General features: G+C 38.8%; 1 protein-coding gene across 4 annotated transcripts in view; it reads left to right on the forward strand.

Annotated features, from left to right (window-relative positions):
• Nucleotides 1-26,396, forward strand: part of MBIP (MAP3K12 binding inhibitory protein 1) — a 412,911-nt gene that overhangs the window by 264,030 nt on the left and 122,485 nt on the right. For 3 of the 4 annotated variants that reach the window (XM_053697736.1, XM_053697734.1, XM_053697733.1), the window contains exon 2: nucleotides 15,890-16,009. In XM_053697736.1, the coding sequence (XP_053553711.1) occupies nucleotides 15,911-16,009 (99 nt within the window). In that variant the 5' untranslated portion in view covers nucleotides 15,890-15,910. Of the gene's footprint in view, nucleotides 1-7,333; nucleotides 7,485-15,889; nucleotides 16,010-26,396 lie in introns of those variants that run through there. The other variant, XM_053697735.1, reaches the window with a different exon arrangement.

Genomic DNA, 26,396 nt, shown 5'->3' on the forward strand with positions numbered 1-26,396 from the left:
AAAAATTATATTGTAAACTGTCCCTTTTATAGCTGTTTTATTAACAGGGCTAATTACTAGCTCATAAATTCTTTTTCTTATACATAACATTTCCCCCCCCCCCCCCCTCACACCATTATAAAATGAAGGGTTATATGTGCATGTTCCATAAAAAGAACTGAGGGTTGGATACTTTAATTCAAACTGTTTTTTTAAAAGTAATTTCAAAGTTATAATGTAGGGTTTGACAAATCCTACAAGCCTGTGTGCCCTTAACATTTTGATTTTGGGTCATTTTAAATATTTTTGTATTTAACTTTCTTCCTATAAAATGTAAAGCTAGGTCCTAAGTTTAATATATTATTGCCATCCAAAGGTATGTTTCTGTGCCTTTCATTAATGGCATCTTGTATGTTTTTTGTCAACCCCAGCTATTTTATTCCAGACCAGAGTCACAGGTTTTCTTTAAGCTGCAATGCTTTATAAATAAAGTGTTTAAAGGCTGTGATACTTATAATGCAAATAATCTTCTTTTGATTAGTGCGCTTTACACAAAGCAGTACCTTTTTAAAGGGACAGTCTACACCTATATTAACATTAGCCCATACCTTAAATCGTGTTCCGATTGTCATAACTCACCCCCTCTACCCCAACTAGTCTGCTTTAAAAACTGTTATTCTAAATCAAGTTTGATTTTAATCGTTACAAATGGCAGACAAATTCCGCCCAATCCCTTCTCCTCCTACCTTGAACTCGTCTTCTCTTTGTAGCTCATACTCATGCACGTAGCAGCCACTGACGTAATTACCCTCTAAACACGCATGTGCATGTTTACGCAGCTGGCAATTAACCAAACCTATGGTTGTGTGCACATTGAAAATATGTTTTTGTTCCAGATCTTTTGTTCCTCTGCTGGTGCGCATGCGTGAAACAACGAAAGCGTGAGACTGATTTTTAATCAGTGATCAAATTTTGATTGGAGCGTTGAAATTTAGACAGTCTATGATGTAGTTTATAGGCGGAGCTGGTCCATTTCTAACGATAAAAATCAAACTTTTGATTTCTAATAACTCAGTTTGTGAAGCAGACTCGTTAGGGTATAGGGGGTGAGTTATGGCAATCGGAACATGATCTAAGGTATTGGCTAATGTTAATATAGGTGTAGACTGTCCCTTTAATTTTTTATTTTTTTTACGGCTGTACCATCATCACCTCTCCAAACCATTAAAAAGTATCCTTGACCTATTTTAGCCTTTACTATATCAGTGTCCTATTGATGATCTGATCACAGCACAAGAGCTTTGAAAGATGCTGCCTCTGCACCTCTTGCAATGAATATATAGTTTTTGTTCTGTTGTAAAAGTTAGTCAGGTATGAGAAGAAATGATAGCATTTCCTTGTGCAATAATGTATTTGTACTTGACATTTACTGCCAAGAGCATCTTTTGAGTAAATGTTACTTTCATCATTATTCTACACACAGTTTAGTGAGTTTTGTTTCCAAATAAATGGCAAAATATTTTCATAGTTTCTAGTCATTGTTTAATAATATATTAGGAATTTGATTCTCAACCAACTTGAGTTAAGAACTAGTCATGTGACTCTTAAAGGCCATTATAGTGAAAAAAATGACATGCTCCGATTTGTTAGGGCATGTAAATTTATCACTAGCAACACTGCAAAGTGTTTAACCCCTAAAAAGGACTGCTGAGCACTGCTCTTCCAGAGCAGAAACTGCAGATGATCCAATCAGCAGTGCTAGTCATATGACCCAGCTGTACTTAAACTGTGTTTATAACTATAATGATAATATATTCCTTTCGTCTGCGCATTTTTTTTTGTAAAACAATTTGAATAACATTAAATGTGTCAGTATTCAACAAATATTTGGGTGCCATAAATTGCCAATAGTTGACTATAAAATTATGTTAAAGGACCAGTCAACACAGTAGATTTGCATAATCAACAAATGCAAGATAACAAGACAATGCAATAGCACTTAGTCTAAACTTCAAATGCGTAGTAGATTTTTTTTTCTAACAATTTTAAAAGTTATGTCTTTTTCCACTCCCCCTATACCATGTGACAGCCATCAGCCAATCACAAATGCATACACGTACCATGTGACAGCCATCAGCCATTCACAAATGCATACACACTTATTCTCGGTAGGAGCTGGTGACTCAAAAAGTTTAAATATAAAAATATTGTGCACATTTTGTTAATGGAAATAAATTGGAAAGTTGTTTAAAATGGCATGCTCTATCTGAATAATGAAAGTTTAATTTTGATTGAGTCTCCCTTTAAAGGGACATAATTTGTTTGTTTATTGTTAGATAATGATAATCCCTTTATAACCAATTCCCCAGTTTTGTACAGCCAACATGGTTATTTTAATATACTTTTGACCTTTTGTGATTACCTTGCATCTAAGCCTCTTTTAACAGCCCCCTGATCACATGGCTATTTATTATCTATTGACTTGCATTTTAGCCAATTAGTGCATTCTGTGGAATGCAGAATCCCAACACGCCTAACATGCTGCACAGTGATTGGCTGCAGGAGCTTGCATATATCTGTCTTTAATTGGCCACAGTAAAGGAAGTTGCATTAACAATATTTAGGAACCTTTTCAGTGGTTGTGTCCCAGGGCTGTAAACGGTGCATATTTTTCTAACAAAATTACATATTTGAATAGATTTTAAAACATTTTTTTTTAATATGCTGCAATGCAATTTATAAATAAAAAGTTAATTTAATGTTCCTTCAAATAGAAGTGTATGTCTAACTCCCACAAAAGTGCTAAAGCTGAGGGGCAGTGAACCATGTTCAGCTTTGAACTAGTAGCGATTAGTTCTGTTCAATATACATTGCACTTATAATCTTTTATTGTTGCTATTTTATTTGCTTATATAAAGAAATGTATATGTGCAGTGTTCTCCGCTGAACATTTTACCAGCCGGTAAATATAAGATATAACATTGTATGATATCAAAAGCAAAATTGATTGCATAATTTAACATGAATTTATTTAATGATAATTTGTGTAATAAACATTTAAACATTTTAGCTTAAAGGGACAGTACACAGTAAAAAGGTTTATCTTGGCACCCTGGTAATACTTACCAGTGAGACCCCCTCTCCAGAGGGGCGTGGACAGAGCTATCCACTCCCCTAGTTTACCATAAAAGATCCAGTTGAATACCACCCCTTCCTCCTAATTCTTTCCAGCCTGATAGGTGGACAGGGCTAGGAGTCCCTCTCTGCTTTCTTACTTCTGGGCTGCAACTATTCCCTGATGTATAGCGTACCTGGCTATTTCCTGAGGGCTGATAATCTTTCCAGCTATTCGGCGCCATTCCGGTCACTATTATGGTGATGGGCGACTCTATTGCCTAATAAAATGTATACCTTACTTAAAGGACACTGAACCCATATTTTTTCTTTCATGATTCAGATAGAGCATGCAATTTTATGCAGATTTCTAATTTACTCCTATTATCAAATTTTCTTCATTCTCTTGGTATCTTAATTTGAAAAGCAAGAATCTAAGTTTAGATGTCGGCCCATTTTTGGTGAACAATCTGGGTTGTTCTTGCTGTCCAGGGTCTGAACCAAAAATTGGCTGGCTCCTTAGCTTAGATGCCTTCTTTTTCAAATAAAGATAGCAAGAGAATGAAGAAAAAGTGATAATAGGAGTAAATTAGAAAGTTGTTTAAAATTGCATGCTCTATCTGAATCACGAAATACAAAATTTGGGTTCAGTGTCCCTTTAATACTTATGCTAAAAGCAATAATTGAACTCTTTGCTATTCTTAATAGGTATAATAGTTTATTCACAAAAGAAAAGAACAATCTAAACAATAATGTATAATAACAACTTGTTTATATATAAAAGAAAAATAAATCACTACATCACCAGATAGTGCATCATATATGTCCCAATTTGACTGAGGATTCCCGTCAACGATATAGAAGATCTGGGAGTTTGTTTTATATCCAAACAACACAACTGCCCTTGAATTGATAATTACAGTGAAAGAAAGTCCCAGATCCTCTGTATACACTTTTAATAATAGTTCTTACATTAGTTTGTGCAAAAAAAGGTTATGAAACAGTCTGTGTGTCTTATTCCTGTTAAGATGTATCTGGTCCAACAAATGTCTCAACCAAGGATGAGTCATTTGTTCTTTTAAAATATATATTGTTTTGTTCAGCATTTTTTCAATCAAAACAAGTTTTATATAAGCTTCAAGTCTATGCTTTGTCAGCAACTCATGATTTCTCCGTCTATGTAGATTCATATAGGCCAAGAAGACTGGTTCACATTCATCACACTGTATATGGCCTGCCATATCACATTTGTGTCACATTCGGTCCTTGAACCACTCTTATTGACCATATGAATAAGCCATGACTTTCAAAGGTCTGCAGAACATTCGATAAGCCATGTAGCAATTCCATAACGTTTTACTGTCCTCTTCTTGAATATGTAATTTTTGTTTTCCATTGTTCACTAAAATTACTTTCATTTCTCCTTGATAATTAGCATCTATAACTTCTCCTAGTACTGATATACCCCTCATAGCTAAGCTAGATCTTGAGGCTAATAGTCCATAGTGTTCAGGAGGTATCTGGCATCCTATTCCAGTTTTAACTATGCATCTCCGGCTTTATACACACTTCCAATGCACCATAATGAGAGCACCTGAGCAACTGGGTGGGGTGCTATAAACCATGAAGATGGTTAGTATTCCTTTAAATACAAATGTTTCTGCACACCTTACAAAATTATTTTATTAATATTACTTCTTAGCGGTGCAAGCAACTAACCAAATAATTACACATCCCCTTCTATATTATTAAAACATTTTAAAAATTGCAAAAAAAAAAAGAAATCACCTAAGCTCATATTTTTCTTAAGCCAGTCACCAACTTACAAAGTGTCCCAATGTTGACTGGTCCTAACACTGCAATGTGATGCCTTTTAGGGCTGTAACATTCCTGCTTTAACTATATATTTCCTGATTTTAACTTTACTAACTTTCCCTTTTTCCTTTTTTATATTTATTAGCAGCTACCTTCATCGCAGCTACATGTTGATAAGTACTCAACTTATCTGAAAGCAACCTATTGTTGCATTGCACTACTATAATATTATCCTCTAATTCAGCAATGTGTATTTCTAATTTTAAATTACACTTCCGCCAATCTTCTGCTTTCTTATGTTGTTCTCTATATGCTGTACACATTATCCATAGCCTCCGTACTAAAGCGGGCTGTTCTTTTCCTCTCTCAACAGGCACTTTCTCTAATGTTTTAACTGCATTAACAAGATTAGCTTCTTTAAGAGTCAAGTCCCATTGTTCACACAACCCCGCTCCTTTAGCTACCTCATGTGCCACATCATTATAAGGTGTATCAGCCCACCCGGGAATAGTAACGTCTTTGACAACGTTAACTCTCTTTTTTTAAGAGAAAGTTTAATAAAAATTCTTTTGTGAATAAGTTTGTTGTTTATGATTTGACAGCGTAACACCTTCAACCAACACGAGTATTTTAACAGTCAAATACCTAAATATCCCATCCTCGTCGCCAAATTATGTATTCCCTAATAAAATGTATACCTTAATACATATGCTAAAAGCAATAATTGAACTCTTTGCTATTCTTAATAGGTATAATAGTTTGTTCTTTTCTTTTGTGAATAATCTAAACAATAATGTATAATAACTTGTTTATATAAAAGTAAAATAAATCACTACATCACCAGATAGTGCATAATATATGTCCCAATTTGGCTGGGGATTTCCGTCAACTTGAGCCCGAACGATATAGAAAATCAGAGTTTCAGTTTTATATTCAAATGACACGTCTGCCCTTGAATTTAATTATAGTTCTTACATTAGTTTGTGCAAAAGAGGTTATGAAACTGTCTGTGTGTCTTATTCCTGTCAAGATATATCCGGTCCAACAAATGTCTTAAGCAAGCATGAGTCATTTGTTCTTTTAGAATACATATTGTTTGGTTCAATGAAAACACGTTATATATAAGCTTCAAGTCTATGCCATGTCAGCAACCCAGGATTTCTCAGTCTATATAGATTCATATAGGCCAAGAAGACTGGTTCACATTCATCACACTCTGTATGGCCTGCCATATCACATTTGTGTCACAGCGGCGGAATACCGTTTACGTGTGGGGGCCGCCATGTTACTGTGACATCCTTGGGAAGGGACGTCGCGTCTTAGGGCTGTCAATTTTCGCGCGTGCGAATACATTTTAAGGCCTCGGTATAGCTTGTAACCTGTTGCGTGTGCATCTCCCTCACAAAGATATTATTACAATTATTTTTGGTGAGTTCTCACTTTCAGCACTTGGATGTTATAAGGGGATATTGTTTATAAGCTTCTAGGGCTTAATACATTTTAATAATCTGCGTATCCAGCGTTGTCATGGATGGTGAAGGAGATTAACCTCAGTCTGACCCCCAGCCTGTTACTGCCCAGGAGAAATCAAATGTAACAGTTAGGTATGATTTTTTTTGTATGTGTGTGCATTTCTTTTTATTGTATATTTTCATGCCCTCTTTATTTATGGCTGGTTTTGCTTCTTTCTTAGTAATACATCCCAGCCTATGCCCACCTGTTCCCTTTGTGCTAACCCTTGCTTGCAAGACAAGAAACTTTGTAAAGTTTGTATTGGCCAAATTTATGGTGGAAGTTTTTCTCAATCACCTGAGGGTTCTATGGATAATTTGCAAAATCTTGATTGTGCCTCTGATGGTGAATATTTAGAATCTGATTTACCTATGGTGTTTGACACTACAAATATTTCTGAGTTTATTAAAGGGATTAAGAGTTCCCTGGGCATTGAAGATGAACTGTCTCAAGTACTATCTGATTGGTTTAATTCAAATTCTGAACCAAATATTTTTTTCCTGTTTCTTACAATTTGAAGTCTATATACTTAAATGTGTTTGCTAAACCAGATAAACAGTTTGGAGTTCCTGATAAAATATATAAAAAAAATATTTGGAACAATCTTTGCATAGCCAATTTATTTCTACTCCCAAAATTGATGCTGCAATTGCTAGACTTTCATAAAAGATGATTTTTCCTGTAGATGATGCAGGATCGTTTAAAGATGTTGTGGATAAAAAAAAAACGGAACAAAATTTAAAAAGACTTTATCTTCAACAGGGGGCCTTATTTCATCCTTTGCTTGCCCTGTTTTCAACTCTAAGTTAAAGCTATTGAGGTGTGGTCTTCTAACGTGTCTCATTCTTTACAAGATAATGAAAATGTTGCATCTTTTCTTTCAGATTTGACTATGGTAACTTCTTTGTGCTTATCAGCAGCTGCCAATATTTTGGAAATTAATGCAAAATCTATGTCTACTGCTAACTTTGTCAGAAGGGCCCTATGGCTACGTCACTGGGAGGTTGACCCAGGTTCCAAGTTGAATTTGCTGAATCTTTCTTTTGAAGCGGATATGCTGTTTGGTAAGCAGTTGGAAAATCTAATATGTACGATAACAGGAGGTTAGAGTCCATTTCTCCCACAGGTTTCCAGAGGCTGAAAAGGGCCTTCTTTTGCCCACAGGAAACGCAATCTGCATCAAAAATTTAAAGTCTCCTCAAGAAGGGAATTTTTTTAACCTTAGGATGGAAGGTCCAACTTTCAGTGTAGAGGCAGAGGACGTGGCAAGTCCTTTCCTTCCTTTCAGGCTAAAAAACAATGAGGTTGGTCTGTCGCAGACCTTTCCCCTAGGAGAAAGATTACGCAATTTCAGAGAGGTCTGGGCATCCAGTATATAAGACCGATGGGTTCTGGGAATTCTTCAAGCCGAGTACCATTTGAAGTTCCAGATAAAACCAAGTCTTCCTTGCTTAGTAAAAGCTCCACTCCCCCCAAGGATCCTGTGAAGCTAAAGGCCATTCTCGAGTTTATCAGCAAACTTTTGTGCAACAATGTTATTCAACGGATACCAACTCAATCTTACGACAAAGGCTTTTACTCACCTCCTTTTTCTGGTAAAAAAGGACGGTTTCTGGAGGCCTGTTCTGGATCTTCGAGTTCTCAACACATTTCTCAAGGTTCAGCGCTTCAAGATGGAGTCTGTACTTTCTGTAATCAATCTTATCCCACCAAAAGCATATCTGCTTTCTCTAGATCTCAAAGATGCATACTTCCATATTCCTATTGCAGAATTTCACAGAAGGTTCCTCTGTTTCACGATCGGAAACCGCCATTTTCAATTTTCAGCTCTTCCCTTTGGAATATCTACTGCTCCAATGGTCTTTACAAAGGTGTTAGTTCCTCATAGCAGAACTAAGCGTCAAAGGTTTTTTTCGTAATCCATTATCAAGACGATATCCTTCAAATTATCCTGGCAAATTTACCTCAACAAGCTTATGCCCACAGGCCCATCCTCTTTAAGTTCCTTCAGGATCATGGTTGGAACATACATTTTAAAAAGAGCCAGCTTCGACCCTGTCAAAAGCTAGTGTTTCTGGGAGCACACTTCAATAACCAAAAGGAGATTGTCTCTCTTCCAGACGTTCGCATCAAATTCCTACTGAAATATTTCTAGCTGTTCTCTCATGTCAAGTACCTCGCAGCTCGCCAATGTATGAAGCTTCTGGGTCATATGTCCTCAGTATTTCATATGGTGAGTTGTGCCAGATGGAGAATGCATCCATTTCAGATAAACTTCTTACAAGAGTTCAACAGAGGCAAGGGACTATCCCAACATATTTGGATACCTGCGAGTTTGAGAATATCCTTTCTCTGGTGGTTTCAGTCCAAGAACCTATTTAATGGACTTCCTCTTCAGGAGCCAAGCTGGTTCATTGTTCAAACAGATGACTGGATGGGGGAGCACATTGTCAAGACAGATTTGCGCAGGGAATATGGAAGAAGAAAATCAGTCTCTTCCATCAAACCTTCTGGAGATCAGTACAATATTATTAGCTTTTTTTGGCTGTCAGCGATTTTTGGAGGGAAAGGCGGTAAAGGTCCTAACCGACAACAGGACAGCTGCAGCTTATCTCCAGTTTAAATGCATTGAAGGAGGCTTCCCTAATCTTCAGATGGGCACCGCGCCACATTCGGTTCCTCTCTGCAGTTCATGTCCCGGGGATAGAGAATGTCAAGGCAGACTACTTTAGCAGGAGACTAATTTCAACCGAATGGCAACTGAGCAGGTGGCTCTTTCAGAGGATTGTCAGCTTCTGAGGACTTCCAGAAATCGATCTCATGGCCTCTGCATTGAACCAACAGGTTCCAAAGGTCTTCAGTCGTCACCCGACACCCCTTGCCTTAGGAGTGGATGCATTTCTGCACAATTGGTCATACAATCTCATATGTCTTCCCTCCAATTCCTCTCATCCTGAGACTGTTGAAAAGGATTCTTTTGGAATCTGTTACCTTAATTGTCATCCTTCCCTTCTGGCCTCGCAGGCCTTGGTTTCCTCTGGTACACAAACTAGCAATTCAACCTCCATGGCATCTTTCAATCTCTTGGGACATGCTGAACCAAGGACCAGTAGTTCATCTGAATCCAATCCAAACCAATTCAGGTTAACGGCCTGGTTGCTGAGGTCTCAAGATTGCAACAATTGAGAGTTTCACCTCCTGTCATTCAAATGCTTCTTCAAGCTCGAAAGGGAACTACATCTAAAGAGTACTAGAGAAAAAAAACAGTATAACCTGCGCCTCCCAAATACTAAATAGAATGACACTCACGGGAGTTTTTGCAGATGTAACTGTAAACATAAAAACATAAAATACAAAATAATAGACCACCAAATGTAAATACAGTCACGGGGTCTGTATGGTGAGAACCAGATCCCAGGACAATCACACCTGTATCCTTATGGTTTCCTGGGTAAGTTGTGGTTACCAGTGTATCTTTCAACTGTCGAAGATAATACAGTATCTCACAAAAGTGAGTACACCCCTCACATTTTTGCAAATATTTTATTCTATCTTTTCATGTGACAACACTGAAGAAATGACACTTTGCTACAATGTAAAGTAGGGAGTGTACAGTCGGTATAATAGTGTATATTTGCTGTCCCCTCAAAATAACTCCACACACAACCATTAATGTCTAAACCGTTGGCAACAAAAGTGAGTACACCCCTAAGTGGAAATGTCACAATTGGGTCCAGCGTGTCAATATTTTGTGTGGCCACCATTATTTTCCAGCACTGCCTTAACCTTCTTGGGCATGGAGTTCACCAGAGCTTCACAGGTTGCCACTGGAGTCGTCTTCCATGACTTCCATGACTAACATCACTCCCACCTTTGCAGTCCCCACCACCTTCCTTCTAAGACGACAGCCATGCAAACCAATTTGATACAGTGTGCGGTGTATGGTCTGAGCTGACACCCAACCCCTTCAACTTCTGCAGCAATGCTGGCAGCACTCATACGTCTATTTCCCAAAGACAACCTCCGGATATGACGCTGAGCACGTGTACTCAACTTCTTTGGTCGACAATGGCGAGGCCTGTTCTGAGTGGAACCCATTCTGTGAAACCGCTGTATGGTCTTGCCCACCGTGCTGCAGCTCAGTTTCAGGGTCTTGGCAATCTTCTTATAGCCAAGGCCATCTTTATGTAGAGCAACAATTCTTTTTTTCTGATCCTCAGAGTTCTTTGCCATGAGGTGCCATGTTGAACTTCCAGTGACCAGTATGAGAGAGTGTGAGAGCGATAACACCAAATTTAACACACCTACTCCCCATTCACACCTGGGACCTTGTAACGCTGAGTCACATGACACTGGGGAGGGAAGATGGCTAATTGGGCCCAATTTGGATATTTCCACTTAGGTGTGTACTCACTTTTGTTGCCAACAGTTTAGATATTAATAGCTGTGTGTTGAGTTATTTTGAGGGGACAGCAAATTTACACTCTTATACAGGCTGTACACTCACTTACTTTACATTGTAGCAAAATGTAATTTCTTCAGTGTTGTCACATGAAAAGATATAATAAAATATTTACAAAAATGTAAGGGGTGATACTGTATATCCAAATAAATGAGCCTCAAATGGTGATGCCCATGGTTGCTGCTCAAAAAACACAGGGAGAGCTGGGATTTACCTCCCAGGGGAAACTGGCAAGACAAAAAAAGAAGAGAAGAGTGCAGGACCACTCTAAGGGTAAGAGTTTTAATAGTGAGCAATATAGCGCAATAAAAAAAATACACGTACAAAATAAAAGTTAAAATATGCGCAAAAAGTGTATCACCACAGATCCAGGAACTGAAACTCTCAGTCTCCGTCAACTTGTTTTCAACCTGTATAAGCAGCGTGCAATACCGCCTTGTACATTCCAGGAAGTGGGTGACTCCGAGTTATGAACGGTTGGTGTCGGCTGAGTTGAGTGGGACCTGTGTGGTAAGCTGGTCCTCCTAATCCTCAATGCGTTTCTTCTGTTTACGAACAGACTTATTCAAGCGGTATAATGTAGTAAGCCCTTTGCTTCCTTTTAAATCCAGTACGCTGTCACTATGCAAAACGTGGCAGCTTGCGATAGGCTGGAAACGTGTCAACAACCGATTGGTCTGGGCTGCGCCAATGGTATTCTCATACTTTTTTTCAATAGCGTTACATTCTGAAAAGACGCTGGCTTGCTCATTTGTGTGGATTGCTGTCACTATATTAAAACAACCTATATTACACATAATGCGATTTAGATACAAAGCCTATTATACTAAAGTACATAAAAATGAGCAGTTCATAAAAGTTGAGCGGTAGCGAACTAACAATTTATAACAATGTGTAAACAAAAAATATACTCTAAAAAAGTTGACTGTAATCAATAGTGCTATTAATTGTGCTGTTAATTAAAAAAAGTGCCCGTTAGTCTATTAGGGTAAATGAGCACTTGGAGCAACCAAATGTATATTTGGCAGATTTGTAGAAGTAAGCACCATAATCATGTTACCTACTAATGAAATACTGAACTAGCTGTTAAAACTGCACAATCGGAAAACTACAACCTGAATATAGGTGATAGTAACTATATGAACAATAAAAGAATTATTCAAATATAAATCACATTATAAAATTTTGTATACTGCATAAAAAAGGGAATTCATTTAAAATATATATACATTGAATATTGGTATACCCAAAAATGAATACAGTACACTTGATACATATGACATGACCCTAGTATTCATCTACGCATCAACAAATTCGTTTTAGATAGCTAAAAAATGTATCTATTGCAAATGACCTATGTCGGAAAAAATGCTATATAAAATTCTACTGCATACTTCTGCTAGTATAGCTTCCAATAATCCACTCTGAAATGTGGGTATAAACTCATGTCGTATTTATATGATAATCAAGGGTACCGAATAGCTACATAAAAGCTTGTAGATCTAAGTCAATGTTTAATCCTTTAGGATGAGATATATTGAGGGTGTTTTAGTTCGTGAATCCAATACATTTCACAATGGCGTAAAGTTTTTAATCTATTGTTAGAACTATTGGGAGGAATCCAGTCAATTACTTTAATCTTTAATCCATTGGAACTGGCGTTATGAAAGGTTTTAAAGTGATCAGGTACACTGTAAGTTTCAATTTTGTTTTTGATGTTATTACATGGACAAACCAAAAGATACACCACGAAAGTAGATTTACACGAATATTTATGTTTAACTTTGTGCTCTTTGGTCTTATCAATATTTTGAAAACTATGACCTTTTTTAATGGAACTGCACATATTACAAGTGCCACTACCACAAGGCCATGTCCCATTGGCTCTACTCAGCCAATGTGAATGATTAGTGCTACTGGTCTTTGCAATCGGTCTTAGTTTTGAAGGAGCAAGTATATTTTTAAGATCTTTGTTCTTTTTGAATGTGACTAAAGGTCTCTCTGGAAGAATATTACCTATAATAGGGTCACTGGTTAAAACATTCCAGTATTTTCTTAAAATATTGTCAATATATTTGCTTCCCTGACTATATGTGGTGATGAACCTAACTTCATCCTTATTTATGCTCTTAACTTTATTCCTGTTTACAGGGTTAAGCATGACCTCTCTATTTATTTTTCATCTAAAGCGTACTATCGTATCTGGGATATCTTCTCATTTTGGATGATTTCACATAATATCTCTACAGCAATAATCAAGATATTTCATCTGTTAGATTTTCTTCACAATGGGTTTTCTTCAAGGTCTCAGTGCTAGAAGAACTCTTAAAGTTAAAATTTCTGCAATATCTGGTATTAGGTCGGCTCAGGACCCTTTTGATAATTCAATTCTGTCAAGCTTTGACCTATATCAGTCCATCTGTCAAAACACAAATTCCATCCTGGGACCTGCCTTTGGTTTCGGACTCTCTTCTGGAATCTCCCTTTTGAACCTTTATGTGCAGTTTCCTAATGGTTTCTCACCTTGAAAACCATTTTTCCAGTGGCCATCACATCAGCTTGTCGAGTATCTGAATTACAAGCTTTGTCAGTTATAGACACTAACATTATGTTTCATCAAGATAGGGTAGTACTTCGTACTGTTCCTGAATTCCTTCCAAAAGTGGTATCCGGCTTCCATAAACACCAGGACATTGTTCTTCCTTCATTTTGCCCTAAATGCTCAGATTCTCAAAGCAAACCATTGTATCGTTTGAATGTGGTCCATGTCTTCATATTTATGTCTCAAGGACTCAAGATATTCATAAGACTGAAAAATTATTCATTGTTCCTAAAGGTCCACGTCGGCATCAAGCTCCATAACGAACGACAATTTCTCGCTGTATTGTGCAGGCTATTTCAAGAGCCTATAAAGAAAAAGGGGGACAGCTACCTGAAGGGCTTAAGGCTCATTCCACAAGGGCTGTATCAACTTCTTAGGCACTTCAGGCTGACGCTTCTCCTGAAAAAATCTGTTAAGGCGCAGTTTGGAAATCTTATAACACCTTCATTTCTCAATATAGGCTGGGTGTTCGTCAGTCAGTTGCTGCCAAGATTGGCCGTAAAATATTATCTTCAGTTGTTAAAGAATAAACATTTTGTATTTTTTCTTTTTCTGTGTATGGTGCATTTATTTCCCACCCTTTCTTTAATTATTGTTCTGTATTCTCTCACTGGTAAGTATTACCAGGGGGCCAAGATAATTGGAAATTAACAACAAAATATAAGCAATTTCTATATCTTGGCCCATACCCATGGTGATACTTACCAGGCTCCCTCCCTTTGTCTGGTTCACCTGTTTTGGCTGGACATCTCTAGAAGGAGGAAGAAGTGGTTTTCCACTGGATCTTTTTTAGTAAACGAGGGGAGTGGATAGCTCTGTCCACGCCCCTCTGGAGAGGGGGTCCCACTAGTAAGTATTACCCAGGGTATGGGCCAAGATATAGAAATTGCTTATTTTGTTGTTAATTTCCAATTTTATATTAATGTATTTTCAAGGACTTCTTATACCAGCTGCAGAGTATAAATGTATGAGAAATTGCATTTTCAGCTTTATTTGTGTATATGAAGTAGCTGGTTTTGTGCTTTTAAACCACAGCCTATTACAATGGGTTAAGTTTCAGGTACACACACTTGCTTTTTTTATCAAAAAAAGAAAACCAAAGCTCCATAATTAGAGAGAACAATGGAAAATTATCATTTTTCTACTTAACTATACTGCACCTTTTATGAGAGTATAATTTCGTCAACTGATTGATGTGTTTACTTGGGCTATTCAATAGCCTAGACTCCAGTAAAGAAACTTTCAGTATAGGTGGGAATACCAAAAGTTAAATCAGCTATTTCAAATGCCAAAAATAGGGGTAAAGAAGCTACTTCTAAACAATTTAATACACTACAGTCAGTAAAAATGGATCATTTTGTGTGAACTGTCCCTTTAAAATTGGTTAACGTTTTAGCCGTGTGGTCAGTAAAATCAGCCTGTTAGTACACCCAATAAAAAGGTCCTAGGTAAAATACTGATGTGTGTATGATAATACCTGTTTTAGAGGACTATCAAATACAACAAGTACATAACAAAAAGAAAATGCAATAGCAGTTACTCTGAATTACAAATGAGCAGTAGTTTTTTCTGACTAATTTCAAAATTAACTTCAATTTGCCTCCCGGTGTATCACGTGACTGTAATCAGCCGCTAACAGACACGTATACGCATATACGGTAAACTCTTGCACATGCTCATTAGGATCTGGTGTTGCTGAAGGTGCATATAAAAAAGATTGCGTACAATTTTTGAAATTGGAAGTAAATAAGAAAGTCTTTTAAAAGTGCATGCTCTATCTGAATTATAAACATTTAATATAGACTTTAGTGTCCCTATAAGTTCTTACTCAAAGGAAAACCATTAGTGACTGCCCCTCTTTAGAACAATGACAATTTAATTTTTAATTTTGCTGTCCCTTTAATGAAGCACAGTGTTTTACGTACTTCAAGGGATATAAAACCGTCTGTTTCACTGTTGTAATAAAAAATTCACTATGCAGTGGGTCAAGCATTGCAATTTGTATTATCCATTATTTGAAAAGGATTTTACGTTTTCGTTTTAGTTTAACCTTTTTTGCAGGGTCCATTCCTGTCCCCTTTAAGTGGTTGCTAGGAGACATGTGCACTAACTCCAGTTAGTTTTCTGGCCTATGCCTTTCTTTTATTGTAAAAATCATGTCACAGAATGAAAAAAACAAAAAAAAACAAAACTAGTTGCATACAAATACCACATCTCCCGTAAGACGTATTGTACTGCTCCTAAAAAGGAATTGTCTTTTTTTTAATATTCCGATTTCTGATTCTTGCTAATGTTATTATTTACCGTAGTGGTTATTTCCTTGCACTGCCTACGTACATTACTATTTATTTTTGTGTACTGTTGATACAATGATAGAATAATATATCTTTCTTTGTTTGCTATAGCTTAAACTGCCTGAGGATGCAATGTGTTTTTCCAGTGACTGGAACAACTTCCAATGCCTGCCAGACTTGCAGCCATCATTCCTATGTTCTGTTCTTCAGCAGCACATCTCTGACTTGCAGGTAACACTGGACCTCTCCAATAACTATTTTGTAGTTTAATTTTGTAACTTTTTTGTTGGCTTTGATAATCACTACATCATAGTCAAAATGTACAACCTAAGACCATTCACCTTTACTATTAGTAACGTTCAAGAAATACACAAATTAACTTACTCTGTGCTTTAATTATTTACTAGATATTTTATCCCCAAACTCTTTTAGGGACATAAAATCCTTATTTAAAGGGTGCATTTCCATTTTTGATAAAAGCATTTTTGCAGTATACATGTATTAGCAAATATGCTTTGAGTAAAAGTTGTAGCTGTTTCAAGAATGCACTTAAGAATGCTCTATGCACCAGAATTTGTAACACAGCACTTGCTCAGAGAGCCTAAGGTGCTTGTATCATCTGGTAATGACTCAATATGCATCATTGCTAACATGATACAAACCCCACTGGTGCTCTGAGGAGCTGGAGTATTTAAAGGGATATGAGACCATTGAAATATCCTTCTCTTGTAAGATGTATCGAGTCCACTGATTCATCCATACTTGTGGGATATTCTCCTTCCTTACAGGAAGTGGCAAAGAGAGCACCCACAGCAGAGCTGTCTATATAGCTCCTCCCTTAGCTCCACCCCCAGTCATTCTCTTTGTCTACTCTAAGTACTAGGAAGGGTAAAGTGAGTGTGGTGACAAAAATGTTAGTTTTTATTTTCTCAAGCAAAAGTTTGTTATTTTAAATGGTATCGGTGTGTACTATTCACTCTCTGGCAGAAAAGGGATGAAGATTTCTGCAAGGAGGATGATGATCTTAGCACTTTGTAACTAAGATCCACTGCTGTTCTCAGAAGGGCTGAAGAGTACAGGAAAACTTCAGTTGGGGGAACGGTTTGCATGCTAAGCTGCATTGAGGTATGTTCAGTCTATTTTTTTTCTAGACAGACTGTGATAATTCTAGAAAAGGCTGGCAATATCCCCATGAGGGAAGGGTAAGCTGTATTCAGACACTCAGTAGGAATCCCAGCTTGCATAAAGGGCTCATTAGTTACTGGTGACATTGATGGGAAAAAACGTTTTTTTATTGCAAACATAACGTTTTTTGAGGGACTTTAAGGGGTCATTGTGGCTTGTTTAAAGGGACAATTCACCCAAAAACTTTCTCCCCTTTAAATTATTCCCAATGATCTCCAGAGGGTCCTGCTGTGTTTGAGGGCTTAAAGAAGTTTTTTTTCCCCCACAAATCTTTCCTAAAGGGCAGGTAGGCGCCACAGCAGAGCTGTGGCAAGGTGCTGAACGTTTTTTTACCGTTTTTTGACGTTTTGTCAATCCGGTTTTTACATTAAGGGGTTAATCGTTTGTCTAGCTGTGCAAAATTACTAAGGCTTTATGATGCTACTGTAAAAATTTTGTAAAGTTTACTGCTTTTTTACACTGTTTTGCAGAGTTTGCATCTTTTTTTCTCTTAAAGGCACAGTACCGTTTTTTTCTAAGTATTATTTGCTTTGATTAAAGTGTTTTCCAAGCTTGCTTGTTTCATTACTAGCCTGTTTAACATGTCTGACATCAAGGAAAATCCTTGTTCAATGTGTTTAGAAGCCATTGTGGAACCCCCTCTTAGAATGTGTCCCACTTGCACTGATATGTCTATAAATTATAAAGAGCATATTTTAGCACTTAAAAATATAGCAATAGATGATTCTCAGACAGAAGGAAATGAGGGTTTGCCATCTAGCTCTCCCCAAGTGTCACAACTAGTAACGCCCGCACAAGTGACGCCAAGTACCTCTAGTGCGTCAAATTCATTTACTTTACAAAACATGGCCACAGTTATGAATACAACCCTCACAGAGGTTTTATCTAAACTGCCTGGTTTACAAGGAAAGCGTGACAGCTCTGGGTTAAGAACAAATGCTGAGCCTTCTGACGCTTTAGTAGCTGTATCCGATATACCCTCACAATGTTCTGAAGTAGGGGTAAGGGATTTGTTATCTGAGGGAGAAATTTCTGATTCAGAAAAGACGCTGCCTCAGACAGATTCTGATATGACGGCCTTTAAATTTAAGCTTGAACACCTCCGCTTATTGCTCAGGGAGGTATTAGCGACTCTAGATGATTGTGACCCTATAGTGGTCCCAGAGAAATTGTGTAAAATGGACAAATACTTAGAGGTTCCTGTTTACACTGATGTTTTTCCAGTCCCTAAGAGGATTGTGAATATTGTTACTAAGGAGTGGTATAGACCAGGTATTCCGTTCGCTCCCCCTCCTGTTTTTAAGAAAATGTTTCCCATATCTGACACCATGCGGGACTCGTGGCAGACGGTTCCTAAGGTGGAGGGAGCTATTTCTACTCTTGCTAAGTGTACAACTATACCTATTGAAGACAGTTGTGCTTTCAAAGATCCTAAGGATAAAAAATTAGAGAGTCTCCTGAAGAAATTTTTTGTTCATCAAGGTTTTCTTCTCCAACCTATTGCGTGCATTGTTCCTGTAACTACTGCAGCTGCTTTCTGGTTCGAGGCTCTAGAAGAGGCTCTTCAGATGGAGACTCCATTAGAGGATATTATGGATAGAATTAAGGCCCTTAAGTTGGCTAATTCTTTCATTACAGATGCCGCTTTCCAACTGGCTAAATTAGCAGCAAAGAATTCAGGTTTTGCCATTTTAGCACGCAGGGCGTTATGGCTTAAGTCCTGGTCTGCTGATGTGTTATCAAAATCTAAACTTTTGAACATCCCTTTCAAAGGAAAGACCCTATTCGGGCCTGAACTGAAAGAGATTATTTCAGACATCACTGGAGGGAAAGGCCATGCCCTCCCTCAGGATAAAACAAATAAAATGAGGACCAAACAAAATAATTTTCGTTCCTTTCGGAACTTCAAGGGTGGTCCCGCTTCAGCTTCCCCTGCTGCAAAGCAAGAGGGGAATTTTTCCCAATCCAAGTCAGTCTGGAGACCTAACCATGCTTGGAACAAGGGTAAACAGGCCAAGAAGCCTGCAGCTGCTTCTAAGACAGCATGAAGGGGTATCCCCCGATCCGGGACCGGATCTAGTAGGGGCAGACTCTCTCTTCGCTCAAGCTTGGGCAAGAGATGTTCACGATTCCTGGGCTTTAGAAATTGGGTTCCAGGGATATCTTCTGGACTTCAAAGACTCCCCCCCCCCCCCCCCCAAAGGGGAGATTTCTCAATTGTCTGCAAACCAGACAAAGAGAGAGGCGTTCTTATGCTGTGTAGAAGACCTACATACCATGGGAGTGCTAAACAAGATGATATTGCGCTTAACTTACTGTGCCTGTTATTTTTTACTCCACTTATATCTGTATATACTTAATATGTAAAGACTAATTCTTAATTAAAACATAGAAAGGAATATTCCCAAATGTTTAAAAACAATAATTAATTACAGCAATAAAATAAATGTTTTGAAATATAATGAATATGTTGTATTTGTCTTATTAGAAAACAATGATGGCAATATATTGATATAGAACCATTAATTTACCACTCCACAATTGTAAAAGGAGCTATAGTAGTTAATATGTCAATAGAATGATCCGCTGAAGTTCAGACGTTCCAATTACCCCTTAGGGTTATAAACAGTACCTTGTTACAGTGTCCAAAAATATATTGACCGCTTAGTTCATTCACTTTAATAGTGTGTAGTAAAACCACTCTTCCCCGTGTGCAGGGCTGGCTTCTCCTGGTGCTGCTTCTGTTCATTCAAAGGAATCCTTATTTGACTTGTTGCATAGAAAACATGAAAGAAAAGAAAAAAGAAGCGCCCCCAGGGTACGATTCAAGTGAAGGTTTATTTAACTAAAAACACACGCAACTCACACTGTTGCACTTACTAGATTAAAAACAATAGTAGGCGTTTCTCCAACATTGGTGTGTCCGGTCCACGGCGTCATCCTTACTTGTGGGAATATCTCCTCCCCAACAGGAAATGGCAAAGAGTCCCAGCAAAGCTGGCCACACAGTCCCTCCTAGGCTCCGCCCACCCCAGTCATTCTCTTTGCCGTTGCACAGGCAACATCTCCACGGAGATGGTTAAGAGTATGTGGTGTTTAGTTGTAGTTTTTTTATTCTACTATCAAGAGTTTGTTATTTTAAAATAGTGCTGGTATGTACTATTTACTCTGAAACAGAAAAAGATGAAGAATTCTGTTTGTGAGAGGAAGATGATTTTAGCAGACAGTAACTAAAATCGTTTGCTGTTTCCACATAGGACTGTTGAGATGAAGTAACTTCAGTTGGGGGAAACAGTTAGCAGACTTTTCTGCTTAAAGGGACAGTTTACTCAAAACTTTTCTCCCCTTTAATTTGTTCCCAATGATCCACTTTACCTGCTGGAGTGTATTAAATTGTTTACAAGTAGCTCCTTTACCCTTATATTGGCATTTGAAATTGTTAATTTAGCATGTGGTATCCCCACCTATTCTGAAAGTTTGTGGCCGCGCGTACCAGCTATAGATAAGCTTTGTAAACACAGCCAGCAGAAGAAATTACACTCCCAGTCGTATATAGCAGAGATAAGGTAATACAATGTTGATTTTCCATTGTTCTCTCAAAGTACTGGTGATTGTTTTAAGGACAGATATAAGATAAAGAAGCAGGTATATGTGCACAATGTGATACAGTAATGAGATCTGATTATACCTACAAGCTCAACCCATTTTATTAGGTTGTGGCTTCAAAACACAAAATCAGAGCTTTAATATACACAAATAAGCCTTAAAAAGCTAATTTTCAAACATTTTTTTACTCTGCAGTTGGTAAAAAAGCAATTGTAAACACATTAAGGGAAAAACTATTTTACAGTATACTGTCCCTTTAAGGTATGACTAGCCATATTTCTAACAAGACTGTGTAATGCTGGAAGGCTGTCATTTCCCCTCATGGGGACCGGTAAGCCATTTTCTTAGTCTCAAACAGAATAAAGGGCTTAATATGGGCTATAAAACTGGTAGACACTTTTATGGGCAAAATCGATTGCTTTATTTGGGCATTTTATACATGTTTATGCTGGTAATTCACACTTATAAACTTGGGGAACGTTTTTTAACGTCAGGCACTGTGTTAGACACCTTTTCCAGTCAGGAAGGGCCTTCCCAGTTGTAGGCTGAGCCTCATTTTCGCGCCATTACTGCGCAGTTACTTTTGAGAGCAAGACATGCAGATGCATGTGTGAGGATCTGAAAGTGGTTGGAAAAGTTCCTAGAAGGCTTCATTTGGTATCGTATTCCCCCCTGGGTTTGGTAAAGTCGCAGCAAAGGCTGTAGCTGGGACTGTAGAGGGGTTAAAACTGTAACCGGCTCTGGTTTCGTTATTTTAAGGGTTAAAGCTCTGAAAATTGGTGTGCAATACTTTGAATGCTTTAAGACACTGTGGTGAAAATTTGGTAAATTTTGAACAATTCCTTCATATTTTTTCACATATTCAGTAATAAAGTGTGCTCTGTTTAAAATTTAAAGAGACAGTAACGGTTTTGTTTTAAAACGGTTTTTGTGCTTTATTGACAAGTTTAAGCCTGTTTAACATGTCTGTACCTTCAGATAAGCTATGTTCTATATGTATGAAAGCCAATGTGTCTCCCCCTTCAAGATTGTGTGATAAGTGTGCCATAGCGTCCAAACAAAGTAAGGACAGTACTGCCACCGATAATGAAGTTGCCCAAGATGATTCATCAGATGAAGGGAGTAGACATGGTTCTACATCATCTCCTTCTGTGTCTATACCAGTTTTGCCCACGCAGGAGGCCCCTAGTACTTCTAGCGCGCCAATGCTTATTACTATGCAACAATTGACGGCAGTAATGGATAACTCCATAGCAAATATTTTATCCAAAATGCCTACATATCAGAGAAAGCGCGATTGCTCTGTTTTAAACACTGAAGAGCAAGAGGGCGATGACGATAATTGCTCTGTCATACCCTCACACCAATCTGAAGGGGCCATGAGGGAGGTTTTGTCAGATGGGGAAATTTCAGATTCAGGAAAAATTTCTCAACAGGCTGAACCTGATGTTGTGACATTTAAATTTAAATTAGAGCATCTCCGCGCACTGCTTAAGGAGGTGTTATCTACTCTGGATGATTGTGACAACCTGGTCATTCCAGAAAAATTATGCAAGATGGACAAGTTCCTAGAGGTTCCGGTGCACCCCGACGCTTTTCCTATACCCAAGCGGGTGGCGGACATAGTGAATAAGGAGTGGGAGAAGCCCGGCATACCTTTTTGTCCCCCCTCCTATATTTAAGAAATTATTTCCTATGGTCGACCCCAGAAAGGACTTATGGCAGACAGTCCCTAAGGTCGAGGGGGCAGTTTCTACTCTAAACAAGCGCACTACTATTCCTATCGAGGATAATTGTGCTTTCAAAGATCCTATGGATAAAAAATTGGAGGGTTTGCTTAAAAAGATTTTTGTACAGCAAGGTTACCTTCTGCAACCCATTTCGTGCATTGTTCCTGTCACTACAGCAGCGTGGTTCTGGTTCGAGGAACTAGAAAAGTCGCTCAGTAGAGAGACTCCGTATGAGGAGGTTATGGACAGAGTTCACGCACTTAAGTTGGCTAATTCTTTTATTTTAGATGCCGCTTTGCAATTAGCTAGATTAGCGGCGAAAAATTCAGGGTTTGCAATTGTGGCGTGCAGAGCGCTTTGGCTAAAGTCTTCGTCAGCGGATGTATCATCCAAGACAAAATTGCTTAATATCCCCTTCAAGGGTAAAACTCTCTTTGGGCCAGAATTGAAAGAGATTATCTCAGACATCACTGGGGGAAAAGGCCACGCCCTCCCACAAGATAGGCCTTTCAAAGCCAAGAATAAGTCTAATTTTCGTTCCTTTCGTAATTTCAGGAACGGACCGGCCTCTAATTCTGCATCCTCTAAGCAAGAGGGTAATGCTTCACAGACCAAACCAGCCTGGAAACCGATGCAAGGCTGGAACAAGGGTAAGCAGGCCAAGAAACCTGCTGCTGCTAACAAAACAGCATGAAGGAGTAGCCCCTGATCCGGGACCGGATCTAGTGGGGGGCAGACTCTCTCTCTTTGCTCAGGCTTGGGCAAGAGATGTTCAGGATCCCTGGACGCTAGAAATAGTTTCTCAGGGTTATCTTCTGGAATTCAAGGAACTACCCCCAAGGGGAAGGTTTCACATATCTCATTTATCCTCAAACCAAATAAAGAGACAGGCATTTTTACATTGTGTAGAAGACCTGTTAAAGATGGGAGTGATACACCCAGTTCCAATGGCGGAACAAGGAATGGGATTTCTTCTGTTATGTGTGATCAGTCCACGGGTCATCATTACTTCTGGGATATAACTCCTCCCCAACAGGAAATGCAAGAGGATTCACCCAGCAGAGCTGCATATAGCTCCTCCCCTCTACGTCAGTCCCAGTCATTCTCTTGCACCCAACGACTAGATAGGATGTGTGAGAGGACTATGGTGATTATACTTAGTTTTTATGACTTCAATCAAAAGTTTGTTATTTTAAAATAGCACCGGAGCGTGTTATTACTTCTCTGGCAGAGTTTGAGGAAGAATCTGTCAGAGTTTTTTACTATGATTTTAACCGGAGTAGTTAAGATCATATTGCTGTTCTCGGCCATCTGAGGGAGGTAAAGGCTTCAGATCAGGGGACAGCGGGCAGAGGAATCTGCATTGAGGTATGTAGCAGTTTTTATTTTCTGAATGGAATTGATGAGAAAATCCTGCCATACCGTTAAAATGACATGTATGTATACACTTCAGTATTCTGGGGATGGTATTTCACCGGAACTACTCTGTTAAAGGTCACTAATCCTTTTTAATATCTATTTATCATGTTAAACGTTTTTGCTGGAATGTAGAATCGTTTACATTGCTGAGGTACTGTGTGAATAAATATTTGGGCATTATTTTCCACTTGGCAGTTTTTTTGCTTTATTTGTGACAGTTTCGTTTCTCTTCACTGCTGTGTGGGAGAGGGAGGGGCCGTTTTGGCGCTCTTTGCTACGCATCAAAAAATACCAGTCAGTTACTTTTATTTTTCCTGCATGATCCGGTTCATCTCTGATAGATCTCAGGGGTCTTCAAACTTCTTTGAAGGGAGGTAAATTCTCTCAGCAGAGCTGTGAGAATTCTTATAGTGACTGTGAATAAAAACGTTGCTTTGTATTTTTTATGTCAAATTTAATTATTGTTATTTTACTAATGGGAACAAACCTTTGCTAAAAGTTTTGTTGTTTTAAAGTTTGATGCTATAACTGTTTTTCAGTTCACTATTTCAACTGTCATTTAATCGTTAGTACCTCTTTGAGGCACAGTACGTTTTTTGCTAAAAAAGATTATAACCAAGTTGTAAGTTTTTTTGCTAGTGTGTTAAACATGTCTGACTCAGAGGAAGATATCTGTGTCATTTGTTCCAATGCCAAGGTGGAGCCCAATAGAAATTTATGTACTAACTGTATTGATGCTACTTTAAATAAAAGTCAATCTGTACAATGTGAACAAATTTCACCAAACAGCGAGGGGAGAGTTATGCCGACTAACTCGCCTCACGCGGCAGTACCTGCATCTCCCGCCCGGGAGGTGCGTGATATTTTGGCGCCTAGTACATCTGGGCGGCCATTACAGATAACATTACAAGATATGGCTACTGTTATGACTGAAGTTTTGTCTAAATTACCAGAATTAAGAGGCAAGCGTGATCACTCTGGGGTGAGAACAGAGTGCGCTGACAATGCTAGGGCCATGTCTGATACTGCGTCACAGCTCGCAGAGCATGAGGACGGAGAGCTTCATTCTGTGGGTGACGGTTCTGATCCAAACAGATTGGATTCAGATATTTCAAATTTTAAATTTAAATTGGAGAACCTCCGTGTATTACTAGGGGAGGTCTTAGCAGCTCTCAACGATTGTAACACCGTTGCAATACCAGAGAAACTGTGTAGGTTGGATAAATACTTTGCGGTACCGGCGAGTACTGACGTTTTTCCTATACCTAAGAGACTAACTGAAATTGTTACTAAGGAGTGGGATAGACCCGGTGTGCCGTTCTCACCCCCTCCAATATTTAGAAAGATGTTTCCAATAGACGCCACCACTCGGGACTTATGGCAAACGGTCCCCAAGGTGGAGGGAGCAGTTTCTACTTTAGCTAAGCGTACCACTATCCCGGTGGAGGATAGCTGTGCTTTCTCAGATCCAATGGATAAAAAATTAGAGGGTTACCTTAAGAAAATGTTTGTTCAACAAGGTTTTATATTACAACCCCTTGCATGTATCGCGCCGATTACGGCTGCGGCAGCATTTTGGATTGAGTCGCTTGAAGAGAACCTTAGTTCATCTACGCTAGACGACATTACGGACAGGCTTAGAGTCCTTAAACTAGCTAATTCCTTCATTTCGGAGGCCGTAGTACATTTAACCAAACTTACGGCTAAGAACTCAGGATTCGCCATACAGGCACGTAGGGCGCTGTGGCTAAAATCCTGGTCAGCTGATGTTACTTCTAAGTCCAAATTACTTAATATACCTTTCAAGGGGCAGTCTTTATTTGGGCCCGGATTGAAAGAGATTATCGCTGACATTACAGGAGGTAAGGGCCACGCCCTACCTCAAGACAAAGCCAAAGCTAAGGCTAGACAGTCTAATTTTCGTCCCTTTCGGAACTTTAAAACAGGAGCAGCATCAACCTCCACTGCACCAAAACAGGAAGGAGCTGTTGCTCGTTACAGGCAAGGCTGGAAGCCTAACCAGTCCTGGAACAAGAGCAAGCAGGCCAGGAAACCTGCTGCTGCCCCAAAGACAGCATGAACCGAGAGCCCCCGATCCGGGACCGGATCTAGTGGGGGGCAGACTCTCTCTCTTCGCCCAGGCCTGGGCAAGAGATGTTCAGGATCCCTGGGCTCTAGAGATCATATCGCAGGGATACCTTCTAGACTTCAAATTATCTCCCCCAAGAGGGAGATTTCATCTGTCAAGGTTGTCAACAAACCAGATAAAGAAAGAAGCGTTTCTACGCTGTGTACAAGATCTGTTATTAATGGGAGTGATCCATCCGGTTCCGCGGTCGGAACAAGGACAAGGGTTCTACTCAAACCTGTTTGTGGTTCCCAAAAAAGAGGGAACTTTCAGGCCAATCTTAGATTTAAAGACTCTAAACAAATTCCTAAGAGTTCCATCGTTCAAAATGGAAACTATTCGGACAATCTTACCCATGATCCAAGAGGGTCAGTACATGACCACAGTGGATTTAAAGGATGCTTACCTTCACATACCGATCCACAAAGATCATCACCGGTATCTAAGGTTTGCCTTCTTAGACAGGCACTACCAGTTTGTAGCTCTTCCATTCGGATTGGCTACGGCTCCAAGAATCTTCACAAAGGTTCTGGGTGCCCTTCTAGCGGTA

Source organism: Bombina bombina, chromosome 1, assembly GCF_027579735.1.
Source record: "Bombina bombina isolate aBomBom1 chromosome 1, aBomBom1.pri, whole genome shotgun sequence".
Lineage (NCBI taxonomy): Eukaryota > Metazoa > Chordata > Amphibia > Anura > Bombinatoridae > Bombina > Bombina bombina.